The sequence below is a fragment of the Liolophura sinensis genome, chromosome 6, assembly GCF_032854445.1.
Source record: "Liolophura sinensis isolate JHLJ2023 chromosome 6, CUHK_Ljap_v2, whole genome shotgun sequence".
NCBI lineage: Eukaryota > Metazoa > Mollusca > Polyplacophora > Chitonida > Chitonidae > Liolophura > Liolophura sinensis.
This window is the reverse complement of record NC_088300.1, coordinates 6599483-6616947: the sequence shown is the minus strand read 5'-3', so window position 1 is coordinate 6616947 and position 17465 is coordinate 6599483. Positions and strand designations below refer to the sequence as shown.

The following is a 17465-nucleotide window of genomic DNA, read 5'->3' as shown; positions in this document are numbered from 1 at the left end:
AATGTTTTGTGAAGCAGACTCTAGTTTGCAGTGCGCATGTGGTTGATGTCACTGGAGCTCACCAGACCTCAAACATAAGGAATCTAATATTGGAACTCTTCAGCCTTGGGGCAGCAGTGCCTTCTGTCTATTTGAATAACTATTCCTGCCATAATCATTTGTGATTTGTTTTATTATTCATGTAGATAGAGGTCGCAAGCATCAGTTACATTGATTATAATATTGGGTTTCATGGGTGTGGTATGGGGGTGCTATTCCAAGATTTACAAGATTTGCTTCCCTTTGTAGAGGACTGGTGAGTTCATTGACTCTGTGTTCACATAACCAAATACATGTTTACTATCTATTAAAGGCAGTATTCATAATACATATATGAATGTATATATGATTTGTGGAAAGCATGTGTCAATTAAATCAAATTTGTGAGGAATGAAATGTAGGGCTGTATTAAATATCTTGTAAAGAGCAACGAAAGAAAATAAAAGTGTTAGAGATAGAAATCAGTTTCCAGTTTAAGGTTAGTTTTTGGCTTACTTTTTTGGTACTTTAATTTTAAGATTAGAAGGGATCCTCAAGCGCATTGGCTGATTTGAAATATGTATAGTGTGCAGCAAGTAATAATGAAAAACAGTTTGTCTGTTCTAATTGGCACCCTATTGCCAACAAATGATAGTGGGTGGCTACATTAAAGAAACTTGGGAGTGAGTTGTGGTCTAGTGGTTAAGGAATCTTGCCTTTCAGTCGCTGTGAAGGAGTTCAAAACTAGCCTTGGAAATTCCCCCATTCACATGGATTGTGGGGCCATGGTAATGATAAGCAGACCAATATGGTGGGCATATCTGTACATCGGATTACATGTGAGGATATTTGTCAGTAATCTGCCAAAGGTTGGGGATTTCCTCCACCCAGAAAAACTTACAACCATCATGTAAGTGAAAACTTCTTAGGTACGGCAATAAACAGCAATCAAATAAATGAAAATAATTTAGACAGATATCTTTTCCCTATGTATTTTGTTTTATTTTTGTATTTCAATGTTTCTATTTTTTTTGATTTGGGACCGATGGTTGTGTGAAGGTCAAGACAGCCTAACTGAAATCATTTTGTCATAAACCACAAATCTAATGATCTAACACTGGCAATAGCCTGGTGGATAGATTAAACCTGGGTGATATGTCATGTAGTTTGATGTGAAGTCACTGTTGGTACTGTTTATATACTTGATTGGTGTTTTATAGAGCCTAGTATTATGTGTTGGTACTGTGGTTGACAGAGTTACACCAGGACTGAAATAAACCACAGTAGACAAAACTTCTTCCCCCATGAAGTTCAGAACTGATTTTCAGTTTTCCTGTTAACAAATGACAACGGAGCTAAGAAATAATTACTCTGATGTGAAATTCCAAGGCTTGAGAAATCAGAATGAAATCATCTAAGGAGCAAATGTCAGAAGACTATACACGTAAATCAGGAAACATACCCTAAAATACTTAGGCTGACTTTTTATTACTGACAGCAAGAAGTGCCAAACACCTACTAATTTCCGTACATACAACAGGCTGAAATCCACAGAATTGTGTATACTGTAATCCTTCAACGTTTTCATGTTTTCATAGGCAGGTTGTTAATTCAAGCATTTTGTGAAGATGTGTTATTCTGTGTCTGCTGATAAAATTATACTTTTTATGAAACCCTGAAATTAGCCAATCCTACTGATGTATTTTGTCTCCAGCATCAAATTAAAAAGCAGGTGCGTAGATCTCACTGAAAGTTCACATGCACTGCAAAAGGCTGAGGAACTGGTGAATTCTGAATAAAGAAGATAGTGGGAGACGGTACCTCTACCTAACACTCCATCAATATTCTTCTCGAGTTCACCTCTAATATGTCACATTAACTTTTTAAGGTAGATCATAGAAATATTTTCACATTGGAGTATCAGTCTCTCATAATTTTAGCACTAATTCTCATGAAAGGATTGTGTGGCCATATATACATGTATGTGTTCTACTATTGTTTCCTTCACACAACCAATCAAATACATCAGTAAATAAATCTAAAATTTCTACTATTGTTTCCTTCACACAACCAATCAAATACATCAGTAAATAAATCTAAAATTTCTTCAAGAAAAAAAACAGATCACACTTTCAAGTTTTCATTATCATACATGTATTTCAATCCCCCTCAAAACTGACATAAGAATGAAGTGACGTCAGTCCTAAAAGTAAGTCATGGTATGATAGTGCATTCTTACAAATGAGTGAGTGAATGTTACACACATGTCCGAGGTCCAGAAAACACTCACTTCTGATGAAATCTCATTGCACTGTAAAAAATTAACATTTCAAGGCAAAAGCCAATTTTCAATTCCTATGACTCCCTATTAATTTAAACGATTCAATTCAATAATTCTGTTTTCACAGATTATAATGAACTATGGATTCTTGCAAATAAATACACAAATTTAAAATTATGACACTTCCTCACATATATATATATATATATATATATATATATATATATCAAAGATTAATTAAAAGTTTCTATTTGTGTATTCACAACATTGTACTCAATACACCATGTTGTAATTTAGTACCAATACAAATACAGTATGCAGTTGTTTCTCTCATTGAATACCGTGCACATGACAAAATGCAATTTAAAATACCAGACAACCTAACTGGAAAATTAAAATTCCATTGCAACATATAAAAAAATCATGTCAGTTAAATGTTTTTATTCATTTGACATCTGAACACTCAGATTCCTTTGAAACTGTAGGATGACAACAGATACTTGTACAACCAACACACAATTCTTGACATAGTTTTGTTCTCATATGTCGTAAAATTGAAAAGTTTCACATGCATTCAGTCCATGCAAAAGGGACATCTGTACTTCACATAATCTCACTATTATGCATACCGTTACTATTATATTGTAACAGCCCTACGGCAACTGATCAAGCCTTGCTATTATGTTATATCTAATGTTAATCCTACAATTACTTTCCATCTATCTACCAACTCTAAAAAGTCTGTTGAATGCATCCTTCTCTATCCACCATTAACAATCCACCCATGTCATTAAAAAAAAAAAAACAAATATCCGCTGTGCTCGATGGGTGAGCTGTTTTTGAGGTCCTGAGTGACACAGGTTCCTCCAGACTCTGCCCAGCATTCTATACCTACAAACCGAACCTCCAATAAACCCAACATTACCGAGTACAACACTGATCTAACTACCTGTACATGTTTAAGATCGGATCTCTGTACACCTGTCCTTCTATTTTATCCACTATTGTTCATCTGATGGACTTCACACTTGTGGCGTATATTACTCAGGACCAAAGGATTTACACTACCCAATATTCCAAATAATGTGTATTGCGTATGCAAATTGGGCAATGATGTCATAGTGGACATTGCACTAGTAAAATAAATACTTTAACATTATGTCCAGATAATAAATGTGGTAGAATTTGTTTGGTTTAGTTTCCTATTTGTTTCTCTTGTTGTAATTCACTAGAATATATTGATTCATATCCTGCAAAACTCCAGGAACTGTTGCCACAAGATGGCTCTTTTGGTATACTGCGCCAATAAAAAAAAAAGGCCTAAAAGAAAAGAAGTCAAGTCTGTAAGCCTTGAGCAGCCAATAAATACATGTACAGCCCTTCAGTACATAAAACAATAGGGAGAGTTTTGGTGCTGACACATCCTTAATTAAACCATGCATTATTTTTATTTTAGAACAATCCCTAATAAAGTAAAATTTAATCTCCTCAAAAATCTACCTTAAAACATGATTGAAAATGGTTAGAAACTTTCTCAATAAAACAAAATGATGTTGATGTAAGTAGTTATTTCTGTCTTCAATAAAGTAAGACACTGAATGTGAACTATAGAACTACTAAGAAAAGCAACAGGCTCATATACATTTATATACACTCATACAAGTTATGTCGGAAATCTCAATAAAAGTGAAATGTAAGTGATAATTCCATTAGGATGCATAACTACTAATAAAATACTAATGACCTCTTTACTGGTAGCACTCATTATACAGACATGTAACACATCCAATACTGTAGCTCCTGGACAAATATAGCAATAAACAAGAAGAAAAAATAAATGAAACAAAATTCCACCGATTCAGGTATGGTATTATGGCAATGGCTGGAAGTTACAACACTGCCAGGATAAGTACAGTAACCTGTAACTCAAACACCAGTTCATGCTGTGCACTGATCACCCTGATTCCTCAATCTTACTGCACATGACAGAGCAACTTTCAGTACTATTTATGCATATTTTTCATTTTATCTTGGAGACAAAACTACATGGGTTGGATTGGCCTATTTCAGGGCTTCAGAAAAGGTATAATTTTATCAGTCTATAGCGAATATTGTCTTCAGAATATGCTTCAATAAATACCTTGCCAACATGCGAAAAGGTTGAAGAACAGTAGATATCATAATTTCCAATTATCACACCATGACATATGTTAACTATGGTATTGCAAACATCATGTGAACAAATAAATTCAGTTATCATCATCACCACCAAATCACCAATACCAGAAATAGACTACAGAACATTTATATTTGATGTAAAAAAATGATTTACACATTTCATAAACTACTCAATAAAACCACTCAAAGACAAAAAAAATTATGTTAAAAGGAAGTGTTTTGAATTAGTACATGCTGAAGATAAATACTGTGTTCCTTTCTATCAACATGAAAAAGAGTTAGGTATGACTTCAGAAACACCTATCAACTCTTGATAATACTGTAGCTCTCCTACTGGTATACTGAACTACATCGCTGTATTTATATCAACCCAAGTTGTCCTGATATTTGCAGATTTCATTATTCTGTACTAACACCACATACATTAAACACTGATTTCATGTTGCTTCATTTCACAAATGTAGAGGCACAAGAAAAACGTGTGCATCATTCCACATTACCCAGCAATCCAACAGGCCACAGGGCATCAATAAGAAAGGGAAAGTCGTGAATTTGTTGGTCCAAATCTTTGGTTCCTACATGCATGACAATGGTGTTAAAATACTGCAGATTACAATGCTGGTTGCATCAGGAATCTGAGGAATGTCTGGACCCGCAACCCAGCCCCTGTCTGCGTGTGCGTCGGTATGCGATGATCGGGATGGTGATGCCTGTGTTATCAGAGCCCAGGCCGGTCCCCGGCACCCAGCCCATGTTCTGCAGCATGCGGTTACCTATGTTACTGTCAGGGATAGGGTCAGCCTCCTGACCTACAAAACCTGCACAGAGAGAACAGACACACCCATCAGTTCAGTTCATTGTTTATCCTGTAAGTGTATTAATACTCTATACTCAGGAATATTTTATTCACAGACGCAGAGGAGATTCAGATTTTGGAGTGAAAAAAAAAAGCAAAAAGATCACAGGAAACCACAAAGCTGACAACCTGCCTGGGGCTAGTTCCATGAAGTTGTTGCAAACTGCGTCTGACGCAATGTACAGTGAAGAGATACGTGACTATGGTAAATGTGTTTGAGGCAATATTGCGACAGCTTTGTAGAAGGAGCCTCTACTAATTAGGTAAGCAGAAGCTTAATCCAGGACATGAGCAACTCAATCACAGAGGCATGAATTACAAAGAGTAATGGATGCTTTTATGTTGACAAGACAAACAAAACATAAGCCATAACAAGTTTCTGCTCACATACCAAACATATCAAAAAACACTCCCTAATGGAACTTGATTTGTTCTACCCAATATGGTCATCTTCATCCAATTAACCACACAACATACAGCGCATGTATCGCTCTCTACACTCCCTTTACATCACTGCCACCACAAGGCAATCTTCATCTATGGAGCCTGTGTGATGCAAGTAGGCTTGTGTCCCTGTGAGGAGCTTGCATCAGTGTGTTGTTGCGCGAAATATTTCATCAGCATTAATTAATAAAAATGTTTTACGTGTTGGTTAGAACCATGCTGTGCATAAATCAGATATAGAGAATGCCTCTATATCTAATATCTGGCTCAGTCGGTTAGCGCGCTAGTGCAGCGTAATGACCCAGGAGTCTCTCACCAATGCTGTCGCTGTGAGTTCAAGTCCAGCTCATGCTGGCTTCCTCCGTGGGAAGGTCTGCCAGCAACCTGTGGATAGTTGTGGGCTTCCCCCGGGCTCTGCCCGGCTTCCTCCCACCATAATGCTGGCCGCTGTCATATAAGTGAAATATTCTTGAGTACTGCGTAAAACACCAATCAAATAAATAAATAGATACAGAGAATGCACATATTATTACAAAGTATAAACAGTATAAAGTATGATTAAAATCAAATGTTGACACAGATTTTTGCTTTTTTTCTGGCATCACTTCCTGCCTCATCACTGTGACCCCAACACTGTTAAAGAAATCTGTACAAAAGTTGCTACTGATGTAATGCAAACATATACAGCGGAACATGGAGGTGGGGGTTTGATTTTGTGGGAGTCTTGTGCCTATCTTTGAAGCCCTCTTATGACTGATCTAACCCCACCGTACAGAGCACTACCAACCTACTTACCATCAGAATTCAGGGGCCCGTTTGGGGGTGTTTTCCTCCTCTTCTTGATGTCCCCTGGCTGAGGAGTACCATTAGCAGACTGCCAGGCCATACAGTGTTTGCCTTGGATCACCTTCCAGTTCTGCCTGTCCTGGATGAAGCGACCCACAGTGTAACCAGGCCTCTGACAACAAGTCAAACATAACATAAAACAAAGGCAGCAATATCACCACCTGTGAAATGGATATCTTTTGTTTTAGACGTGACATGGTGTATTAAGGAAATGTATTTTAACCTTAGAAATAAGCTTTCCTATATGTAAACTAGAGTACCTGGGCTTTGGAATAGGCCTACTGACTAAACATATAAACTGAGCACCAAATACAGAGCGAACTAAACAAACAAACAAACCTACATATTTAACATATTAAGGGTTTTCAAATCCAACTGACACCTGTTTCTGAAGGAAATGGCCACAGACTTGTGTCATTATCAAAGTTGTCTTACCCTCTCTTTCAGTTTTCTTCTTGCTGCTCGTATTTCTCGTCCATGCTACAACAAAAAAAAAAGACACCATGCAACAGAAGTTTATTTTGCATTATAAATACACAATGTCTAAAAGTTCTTATTCCAACTTTCATCAGAAAGCTTACAAAATGGATGAATCTGATTTGCCAGATGTCCCACTACCTCTTCTCATCATGGCATTACTTGTTATTTCATACTCCGTGAAAGCAGTTGTAAGGAACACACACAACCAATGTGTGGGATATCCTGTTGGCATGTTTGCTACAGTTTGATTAACATTTCAGAACATGCATATACTTGTTGTCGGCATTTTATAATTACCTGTGTGATCCACACCTGCCTCAAACATTGACAATTAACAAGAATTTCCCATGCTCATCATCACATAAAAAAGGTGTTTTCTTAGCATAAGACGGAGGACAGATGTTTGTGAGCTTACTGTCCCGAGGAGCCTGTTGACCCGAGCCTTGAAGTTGGTTTGTGAGGCAGGACTAAGATGTGGGAAGCTACCGGAGAGAATTTGCTCAAAGGTAGGGTCTGTCTCCATGCTGCGGTCAGGTGGCTCGCTCTCCCACCAGGGAATGATCCCAGGGATGCCACAGGCTGGGCCAGGCTCGTGGAAAAAGTCACTCTGTTCATCATCACCTGGTCAGTCAACAACAGTTCAAAAACAGCATATAGTAACGGTCACATACATGCCATATAAAACTTAACAGAGGAAAGTATGTTCCACATAAATGGTATACTTGGTCAAAACTTACCTTAAAATTTACCATTTTTCCTTTTTATCATATGCCTCAGTTCAGCCAACAATTATAACGCAAATTATGATTAATGCATTTGCAGTTGTAGGTTTGATGGCTAACAATTAAATCTACTCGATTACACTGAGTTTCTCCTCTTGAAGTCTTACAGGAAGTCACACCCTACCTTGACCTTCAATTACATGAGTTCTCAAAGTAAAATAACCAACCAGCATATAGTGTTATCTCACAAATCAAATTACAGGGTATCTAGGTGACTTAATTACATCTTTAATGTATTACAACCTTCATATCAAAAATGGAAGAATTGAATTTATTTATTTGATTGGTGTATTATGCCATACTCAACAGTATTTTACTCATAGGCTGGCGGCCAGCAATATGACAGGAGGAAACCGGGCAGAGCCCCGGGGAAAGAATTAAAACCCCTGAACTAACCTCACTGCAGACAGTACCTACTAGTAGGTAGTTATACATGTTTGCTTTGGACCATTCAATTATCCTTGTGGTTGTTGTAGGAGATCTTTCCTTGATGACCTCTTCCCACAGTTTCATTTACTGTACTTGCGACCATACCATGGTACATGTCTACCATATTTAATCTGATCAATAAGCAATACTTATTTTTATTCATCAGTATAAACGAATTTAGAACTGAACTGTATGTTAGTGCAATAGATAAGCAAATGACTGAATGTTTACAGGTTACATTAGCGTTGGGGCTAACATGGAAACTTTCTTGGGTTAAATTAAAGAATTCTCACATAGCAGGTGCTGGCCTGTGGTACTCTCTGTCTGCTTTTCTTCTTTATAAGACATGGAAGGTAGACAAAGGCAAAAGTAGAGTGGTGATGAAGGCAGCAATGACAAGGAAATGTGACAAGGAAATGGTTCTCTGAATAATACCTGTCATAAATGTTCAACCTTGTCATAATTGTTTGTGAAGTGCTTACCTTCTCTGGCCTCATCATTGGTGATCACCCCTGTGTCACTCTCAGTCTCACTGCTACTAAGGGAGCTACTTTCACTGAAACACAAAACATGTTCTATTTCACATTATGATACAAACAGGCACATCAGGCCTCATGTGAATGTTATTCAGTGCATTTTTGTACTTAAAAAACAAAAACAATGTAACTGTTTAACACTGTGCCTTCAAAACTGTGAAAGAAGACTTTAAAGTTTTTAAAACATTAAATAATTATGTTGAACTGAACTTTATAATACTAGTAAATTTGCAAACTGAACAAGCCATATAAAAGTGGCACATCTTTCCAACAAAACTGGAGTAAACTTATTATTAGACAGTCTGATTTGTGGTCTACTTCAAGGAATGAGAATGAACTTACTGCGAATAATATTCTGTATCCATTTTATCTGCTGATGAGGTTTGAGGGCCGGCAGATTTATCTGATTCACTTGGATACCGCCCCTGAAAACCATGAAGTTCACAGCGCAGCTTGATGCTCCGCTTTCTCTTCCCAGGTATAGCAATTTCACAGCTGCAATTCTTTTCACTTTGACTGGGTTCTAGAGAGGAACAGGAATGATTATCAATGTCAGCTTCCTCCAGGTTGGTGTAGTTACTCTGGGTGTTTTCGTTAAGAGGACGGTTTTTGGCCCGCACGCGTTTTTGTCTGGGTTTTATACTGTATCCGTCCATTGGTCCATTGGTGTCTGTCTCTGGATCTATGGCCATACTCTTGAACTTCCTTCTCCTACGTTCAGCCCTGATCGGTGAGAAATTTTCTGTCACAGAGTCAGACTCGACCTGAGGGATATGAGAGTTTGTAAGGGGCAGCGTGATTTGTGCAATCTGTCGAGTAATGACCAGGTCATCTGAATCGCTCTGTCTTGTCACATTCTCCATGTAATCCTTCAGTGCTATTTCGTCAACACTACTCTGAGATGCCTCACTGAAGTTCCCAAACTCCCACAGCAGTGTTGGATTGGAGCGTCGCTTCTTGCCTCGCCTCTTCTTGTTGTGACGACGCAGTAGGACACCTGTCGTCAGGCTGTCACTACTATTACCACGTTGGCTTTTGGAGCTTTCTTCTAAAGCATTCGTCAGGTCCTGAACTAACTCATCCATCTTCATAAAGCTGCACTTAGCAAGCATACGCAACTTTTCAAACTCTGTTACAATTGTATTCTCCATGAGGCTCGATTTTCTGAATCTGAAAAGTAGGTGAATTGTGCATCGTCCTTTTTAAGGACTTACAGATGAAAATGCAAGTTAGCCTACATATAGAGACTATAAAAGAAAAAATAGAGCACATAAATAGTTGATAAAACCACTGCTGTTTCCTACGTTATAAAGCCGTGACCTTGCGTTACCGTGCGCCAGCCGCACACTTCTATTTGGTACGGATCAACAAAGGTCCAGGCAGATGTGTGTCAACGGGTCATTCAAAATACAGCTGAGCGAGCGATCTGATACAGAGAAATTTGTAATGGCAGTGACAGACATTTATAGCTTGTTTACAGCTTATAACTACTTCCTTACATCGGTGCTATGGTGCTTACAGACAACTAACACAAAAAATTCATACCTGACACATTTCAAAATAGAAAATCCCCTGAAAAATCAACTTGATCTTTCCTCAAATACGCGATCGTTGGGCACCATCTGCGTTTCCGCCATACTTGTTTTGATACTGTTCTCGCGTGATCACGCGTGGCTGTCAAAGCTGAACCACGTGATCAAACAAATGTCAGGGACGACGGCAACCCACTTAAAAACTTGCTTGTCCGTCGCTACTCTAACAGTCTGGAAATCTCCGAGCTATGGCCAACCATTACGGAAACATCAACCAGAAGTTTGCTGAGCAGCTTTTTAAGTATGGGAGACAGAGGTAAGGTGACTTTGTTTCTCATGATGTGTTTGTTTTAACCGCAAAGTAGCAGCCTTATTTAGTTAGAGTAAGGTAACTATGGTAATGAACATGTAGGATGTGACGATTTTGAAACCTGGGTAGTAGAACGCAAAGTTAAGTAGTTGTATGGGCCTTGCTGCTTAACTAACTTTACAGAAGTATATTGACATGTAGTTCTTAGAAGACACATTACGCTTAAGTTGCACGTATCTTTAATACTGTATGGGAATTAGCAGCACCATTCTACTTCTAGAGCCATACTTATACTGTTATAAGTCAAGCCGTAGAATTGTACAGAATAGGAGTACGAGGGAATGAGAGTGCATCCGTGGTGCAATGGCCCAGCAGCCTCCCAACAGTGCGGTCGTTGTGAGTTCAACGCTTGCTGCCTTTCTCTCCAGCTATACGTGGGAAGGTCTTTTACATATTATGGAGATCATTTCTTGTGAGAAGGTGTGTGTCCCCCCAGTACTGATGCCATCAAGGATATAGTTTGCATGGCATCCTCTCTGGGCTACTTCTCATAGTGGTATGCATGTGCATTTTACCTAAAATTAGGGGAGATGATGTGCTGCGCTTCTCATTAGTCTATCTCTGCTGTTGCCATGGTAACCACTATAAACGGTATACCGGTAACTTATATTGTTTTGCACATGCAGTTTTGATTTTGGGTGGATACATATAATTCACAGTGCCTGTGGTGACTGACTTGCAATTTCTGCAGTTTTCCTGGCTAGAACCTTTTGTTTTGCAGATGAAGTCTCAATTTTTGGTAGATTTATACTTATGGATACAGGGTGACACATTAGTTTCACCAGGTTTCACATTAGTGATTAGTGTTCATATTTAGGTGCTTAGCCTACTTGCAGAGATTGTGAAGATTTGATTTTTGGTTGATAGGACCAACGCAAATACAGGGCTGACCATGTCATGCCACACAATAGACCTTAATTCTACATATTTCTTATTTTGTTATAAAGATCAACATTCTGCCATGACACCAGCAACATCAGTTTGTTATGTCGCAGTTGTGGAATGTCATACTTGATGACGCTACACTCTTGTGACGTCCATTGGACCTATATTTCAATGCAATGAGTTCACCCTGCAGTCTTGCATGTTATTACCGGTCCGGATAGCACAGTTGGTAGAGCGTCCGCTTCGGGACTGGTAGATACAGGATCAATCCTTGATCGAGTCACACCTAAGACTTTAAAAGAGGAAGTTGTAACTTCTTCGCTTGGCGTTCAGCATGAAGGGGATAGTGCAATGACTGGTTGACCCGTATCAGTATAATGGCTCGGGCGGGGCGGCTTACTTGCCTTCGATAAGTCGTCTCAGTGAAGCAGCACTAAATAAAAGAGCGGTGGAAATCCGTCCTGCAACAAGGAGGCACATTATACGTACATGCACCCTAAATGATTCCTTCGTCGTCATATGACTGAAAAATTGTTGAGTACGACGTTAAACCCCAAGCACTCACTCACTCACTCTTGCATGTTATTTACACAAATTAATGACACCGTATGTTGGGTCTGCCATTCCAAATATGAAGAGGGCCATTTAGTATTGTCCATATAATTTGCATTTTTGTCATCATGGTAACAAGTGTGTTCAAAAGAATTACAATCCTGTTCATTGACATACATTAAAACATCACTTCAACATGTACAAAATTTGGGTTACTGTTTATATTTAACAGGATACCACAGTATTCCAAACAGCATCCTGTTATTCCCCATCTGTATGTACCAGAGTGGAAAACTGACATGAGGAACAGAAATCTCATAATTAAGGTAATTATTGGAAACCATTTGTCACTCAAAGCTTTTTATTCACTTTTTTGGTACAAATGAATGGCATGTAGGTACTGGTAGCCAGAAGAATGTGTAGTGGGATGTTACCATTGCTGTGGCTGAGGAATCATTGTCTTCCAAACACAAACAGTTACCAAGTGTAGACATTTTGAACACTAATTTGAAGATGTCATGCAGAATGTTTTTATTGTTGGACATCCATGTAGATATCTGCAAAATTGTTGCTGTGGATTGAGTGATGATAACAGCATCAAGCTGACGATATTGATAATATACATGTAGGCTATATATATATATATATATGTCAAAGGATGAAAGGTGACTAACAATGATTTTAAAGGCTTGCTAAATAGGGCCTACTATAAAAAGGGAGAAAAAAGTTAATGCAGATATATCATTGGGGGAGAGAGGCATATATTATCATTACGATGATAGATTATGGATACTCTGTCATGACATTGGAATTTTTGGTAGTGACCTCAAATACAGTTCGCGTGCATACTTAGAAACACAAGCTTAATTCAAAGTTCCAGTGGTTATGACAGTTTTTACAACCTTACTGCCAAGAGCTGATGAAGCCTCATCTTTAAACCCAATTTTATATCATAAAAAAAATGAGAAACTCATCTCTTACTGAACTAAACTAATTAAAGATGACAGGAATCATTGTTTCATAAATCGTTTTAATTATTACACATCTTTGCACACAAGGTTTTTTTTTAAAAGAGATATAACCTTCATAGACCCTTTATTTTATTACCTTTTTTCTTTATGTCCGTAGTAAAATAAACAGAGAAAGACTTTTTTTTGCTCATGTAGAATATTTAGCATTCAGGAAAAATGTATTCATACATTATAACTTACAAAACTCTTTGCTAAACTGATAATTTACATTTTCGATTTTGCACTTTTCTTTCAGAATGCCTCCAGTGGAGGAGTTCCTCATTATGAACATGATGAAAATTTGTTTCTGGAAAAACGTGAACAGATGATGTATAATGTGGAAAACAGAAACCGTGTCGAGTCCAAAGGCAGGTTTCAAGAGAGATTAAAACTGCTTCAGTCAAACATTCAAGGAGCAAGTGAGAGCAAAGTTGAGAAACACACTACCTGTTTAGAAGAACATGCAGCATGACTGGATGCATCATAGATACAATACAATGTGTTACATGTACTTTCAGCTATTAGCATGGATAGATTCATTACTGTACACTAAGGATGTGTTTTGTTGGTTATAAGTCCAAGCCTCTGCTAATATATATCAGCAATGATTGCCTTTTAGTGTGAGTGGACATGCACTTTTGAAGTTCCAGTTCTTGATGTTATGCAAATTATCTTAATACCAACTTTATGATATTGGCCATCATGTTGTGAGAATCCACTTTAAACTGTTTAACATATGTGCAATGGAGTTAAAGATGTAAAATGAACAAAATCACTTCGATGAACCTGGTATACATTTGTGGCAGAAATGTCTTTCCTGAATGTCTTTTTCAATTATAATATATTTTTTATTATAAAGACTTGTTGTTTTATTTTTCCTGATGGTATAAACTGTTGTTGTTCAAGCCAAATAATTCCATAGCAAATGGCTTTCATTTTATTGTTTTTTTGTACAACCAAGAGGGAGGAAACATTGTGCAAACAAAACATGTCTCACGCAGTTATTCACTTTAGAAATTATTCAATATGTATGAAGAATAAAAATAATCTCTTAGAGCGACCACCATGTTCTAAGTTTTACGTTGGTGAATATCAAATTTTTTTGTCTGGTAAAATATGTAGCTGACAAATGTTTTGTTTATTTGATTTATTTGATTGGTGTTTTACGCCGTACTCAAGAATATTTCATTTACATGATGGCGGCCAGCATTATGGTGGGAGAAAACTGGGCAGAGCCCATGAGAAACTCATGACCATACGCAGGTTGCTGAAAGACCTTCCCATGTACAGCTGGAGAGGAAGCCAGCATGAGCCGGATATGAACTCACGGAGACCACATTGGTGAGAGACTCCTAGGTCATTTCGCTGCACCAACTGAGCCACAGAGGCCCCTAGCTGACAAATGTGATGAAAGATAAACATCATGCACCCCTAAACCCCAGTTCAGTAAAGAAAGATAACAGGTCTGGCAAACTTACTCTTGACGTATTGTTTATGCAAAAAACATGTACACTAAAACGACGACCTTTGGCACAGTTTTGATGAACTTTTCCACATCTACATTGTCACAGACAAGATTGATTCAAATGTAGTTGAGTGGGGGATGGGTGTGTGTGGGTCTGATTTAGGCAAAGCACTGGGAACTAAATACATGCATGGTGATGGCCAATTGCAGAGGTTCTAGCCCAAAGCTTGAATAGGAAACTTCAGCCTGCCAGCATACAAGTAATAATGTATGAATATTTAACCTAAAATTTTAAGGTACATGTGTAGCACCAGGCAGGATACCCTGAACAGTTGTTGATGTGTTAAAAAAATAATTGAGATAACGTGTAGAACAGCTGACACACTTTAAAGTAAAAGAAAGCTAAAATATGAAATAAAGTTCATCAAACAGACAACTGAAAACTATGGGTAAAAAACCTTTCATTTATATTTCCAGATGTTTTTTAAGAGTGTTTAAAGGCATTGAAACATTTGTAATTTATGGTGGGCTTGTGAGCCATACGGATGATATCACATCACCTGTTTTTCTGATATTCACATGAAGGAAGGAATTTTTGGGAACATTATTTCAGTAATTGTTTACTCATGGGTAAAAAGAGTTATTCCAACAGTCAGTGTCGTGATTAGAGTATAGAAATCTTCCTATGACGAGTCCCTAAACTCAGATAGTATGGTCCATAAAGCACATCAAAGAATTAAAATGTTTTAATGCCTTTAACTCCTTTCACAAAAATCTAAAAAAACAAATGAAAAAATATTTATGCATAGTTTAAAGTGGTTTATTTAGTGATGCCAACTTTTACTTTAGAGTTCTTTTCGTTTAATGTAGGATTTAAGATTTGGTACATGATAATTATGATAAAATACTTTGTGGGTTTGCCTGGTCTGCTCCCACCATAGTGCTGACTGCTGTAGTAAGTGAAATATTCTTGAGTATGGGGTAAAACACCAATCAGATAAATATATGTATACAGGTAAATACATTGTACATCTACTTTATCCTAGGTTGGGGCCCATAAAGCACTGGCTTGCTGCTCTGGTCAGTTACTTGACCACTGATATTTGATTATAATGTATGATTTGAAATTTGGACTTAAGTCTTAGATCACTTTGCGATCACGGGACCAGGTCTTTATATACAGCTCTTGCTGTTTTGGCAGCGGCCTGAAGTCAGAGGGATTTTCAGGTAGACCTACATGGCAAGGGGCTGTTATGGCATAACACTGAGAAAAAAATTCATTTTTGAGGCATGTTATCCCCACTAAGTTCACTGAATCAGACTACTTTATTTCTGGATTCGCCGCTGGAACCTCAGGAAAACTAGTTTGAACTTTTGTGCGCCCCCAGAAAAAAGCTGATCTTTTTTGTACTTTCATATGTTAGGCCACATCCTAAACATCATATTAAGAATAAACACCAAGTTTTTTCATCATACAGGCCTAAGTGATGAAAGATATGCCAGATTCCAAGAGGTACCAGTAACCTTGCAAGTTCACCAGATAATTCTGCTTGAACGTTTTCTTTTTTGATAACGGTATTGACAATAATCTTGATCACTCACATCAAAGTTGAGTATTTTTTTTTCATTTTGGCTTACATTGTACTCTCTTAACCACATCCCACTTACATACGTACATCAAGCAGAAAGGAAATTGTAAGTCACTGAAAGTGAAGGAATTGTGAACTTTTGTAAACAAGACTCTATTGAAAATGTAAATGTACAATTGTTGAGTTGGAACCACCACAACTCACCAAGAACTAGACAACTATCCTGACACTCACTGGCACACCAGCATGAGTTTCAGGGACTGACTGGTACTGGTCTCAGAACCACCTTACCTCATCAAGAACTAGACAACTATCCTGGCACTCACTGGCACACTACCAAGAGTTTCAGGGACTGACTGGTACTGGTCTCCAAACCACTGTGCCTCACCAAGAACTAGACAACTATCCTGACACTCACTGGCACACTACCAGGAATTTCAGGGACTGAGTGGTACTGGTCTCAGAACCACTGTGCCTCACCAAGAACTAGACAACTATCCTGACACTTACTTGCACACTAGTAGGAGTTTTAGGGACTGACTGGTATTGGTCTCAGAACTACTGTGCCTCACCAAGAACTAGATAACCATCCTGGCACTCACTAGCACACTACCAGGAGTCTCAAGGATTGACTGGTACTGGTCTAAGAACCACTGTGCCTCACCAAGAACTAGACAACTATGCTGGCACTCAATGGCACACTAGCAGGAGTTTTAGGGACTGACTGGTACTGGTCTCAGAACCACTGTACCTCACCAAGAACTAGACAACTATCCTGACACTCACTGGCACACTAACAGGAGTTTCAGGGACTGACTGGTACTGGTTTCAGAACCACTGTACCTCACCAAGAATTAGACAACTATCCTGATACTCACTGGCACACTAGCAGGGGTTTTTAGGGACTGACTGGTACTGGTCTCAGAACCACTGTACCTCGCCAAGAACTAGACAACTATCCTGACACTCACTGGCACACTACCAGGAGTTTTTAGGGACTGACTGGTACTGGTCTCAGAACCACTGTACCTCGCCAAGAACTAGACAACTATCCTGATACTCACTGGCACACTACCAGGAGTTTCAGGGACTGAATGGTACTGGTCTCAGAACCACCATGCCTCACCAAGAACTAAACAACTATGCTGGCACTCACTGGCACACTAGCAGGAGTATCAGGGACTGACTGGTACTGGTCTCCAAACCATTGTG

General features: G+C 38.4%; 2 protein-coding genes across 2 annotated transcripts; one reads left to right on the top strand and one right to left on the bottom strand.

The window, feature by feature from the left end:
* Positions 1–2555: 2555 nt before the first annotated feature.
* LOC135467873 (G patch domain-containing protein 2-like) lies at positions 2556–10464 on the bottom strand. The gene is made up of 7 exons (XM_064745774.1): positions 10396–10464; positions 9193–10020; positions 8797–8870; positions 7519–7724; positions 7059–7103; positions 6573–6735; positions 2556–5295 (listed from the first exon to the last, which is right to left on the bottom strand). Exons 2-7 carry the CDS (start codon positions 9999–10001, stop codon positions 5105–5107), a joined length of 1488 nt encoding a protein of 495 aa, XP_064601844.1. The 5' UTR covers positions 10002–10020; positions 10396–10464; the 3' UTR covers positions 2556–5104.
* Positions 10465–10556: 92 nt separating this feature from the next.
* Positions 10557–15911, top strand: LOC135467858 (uncharacterized). Its single transcript, XM_064745755.1, has 3 exons — positions 10557–10698; positions 12422–12515; positions 13456–15911. The coding sequence occupies exons 1-3, from the start codon at positions 10631–10633 to the stop codon at positions 13669–13671; spliced, it is 378 nt and encodes a 125-aa protein (XP_064601825.1). The 5' UTR covers positions 10557–10630; the 3' UTR covers positions 13672–15911.
* The last annotated feature ends 1554 nt before the right edge of the window (positions 15912–17465 follow it).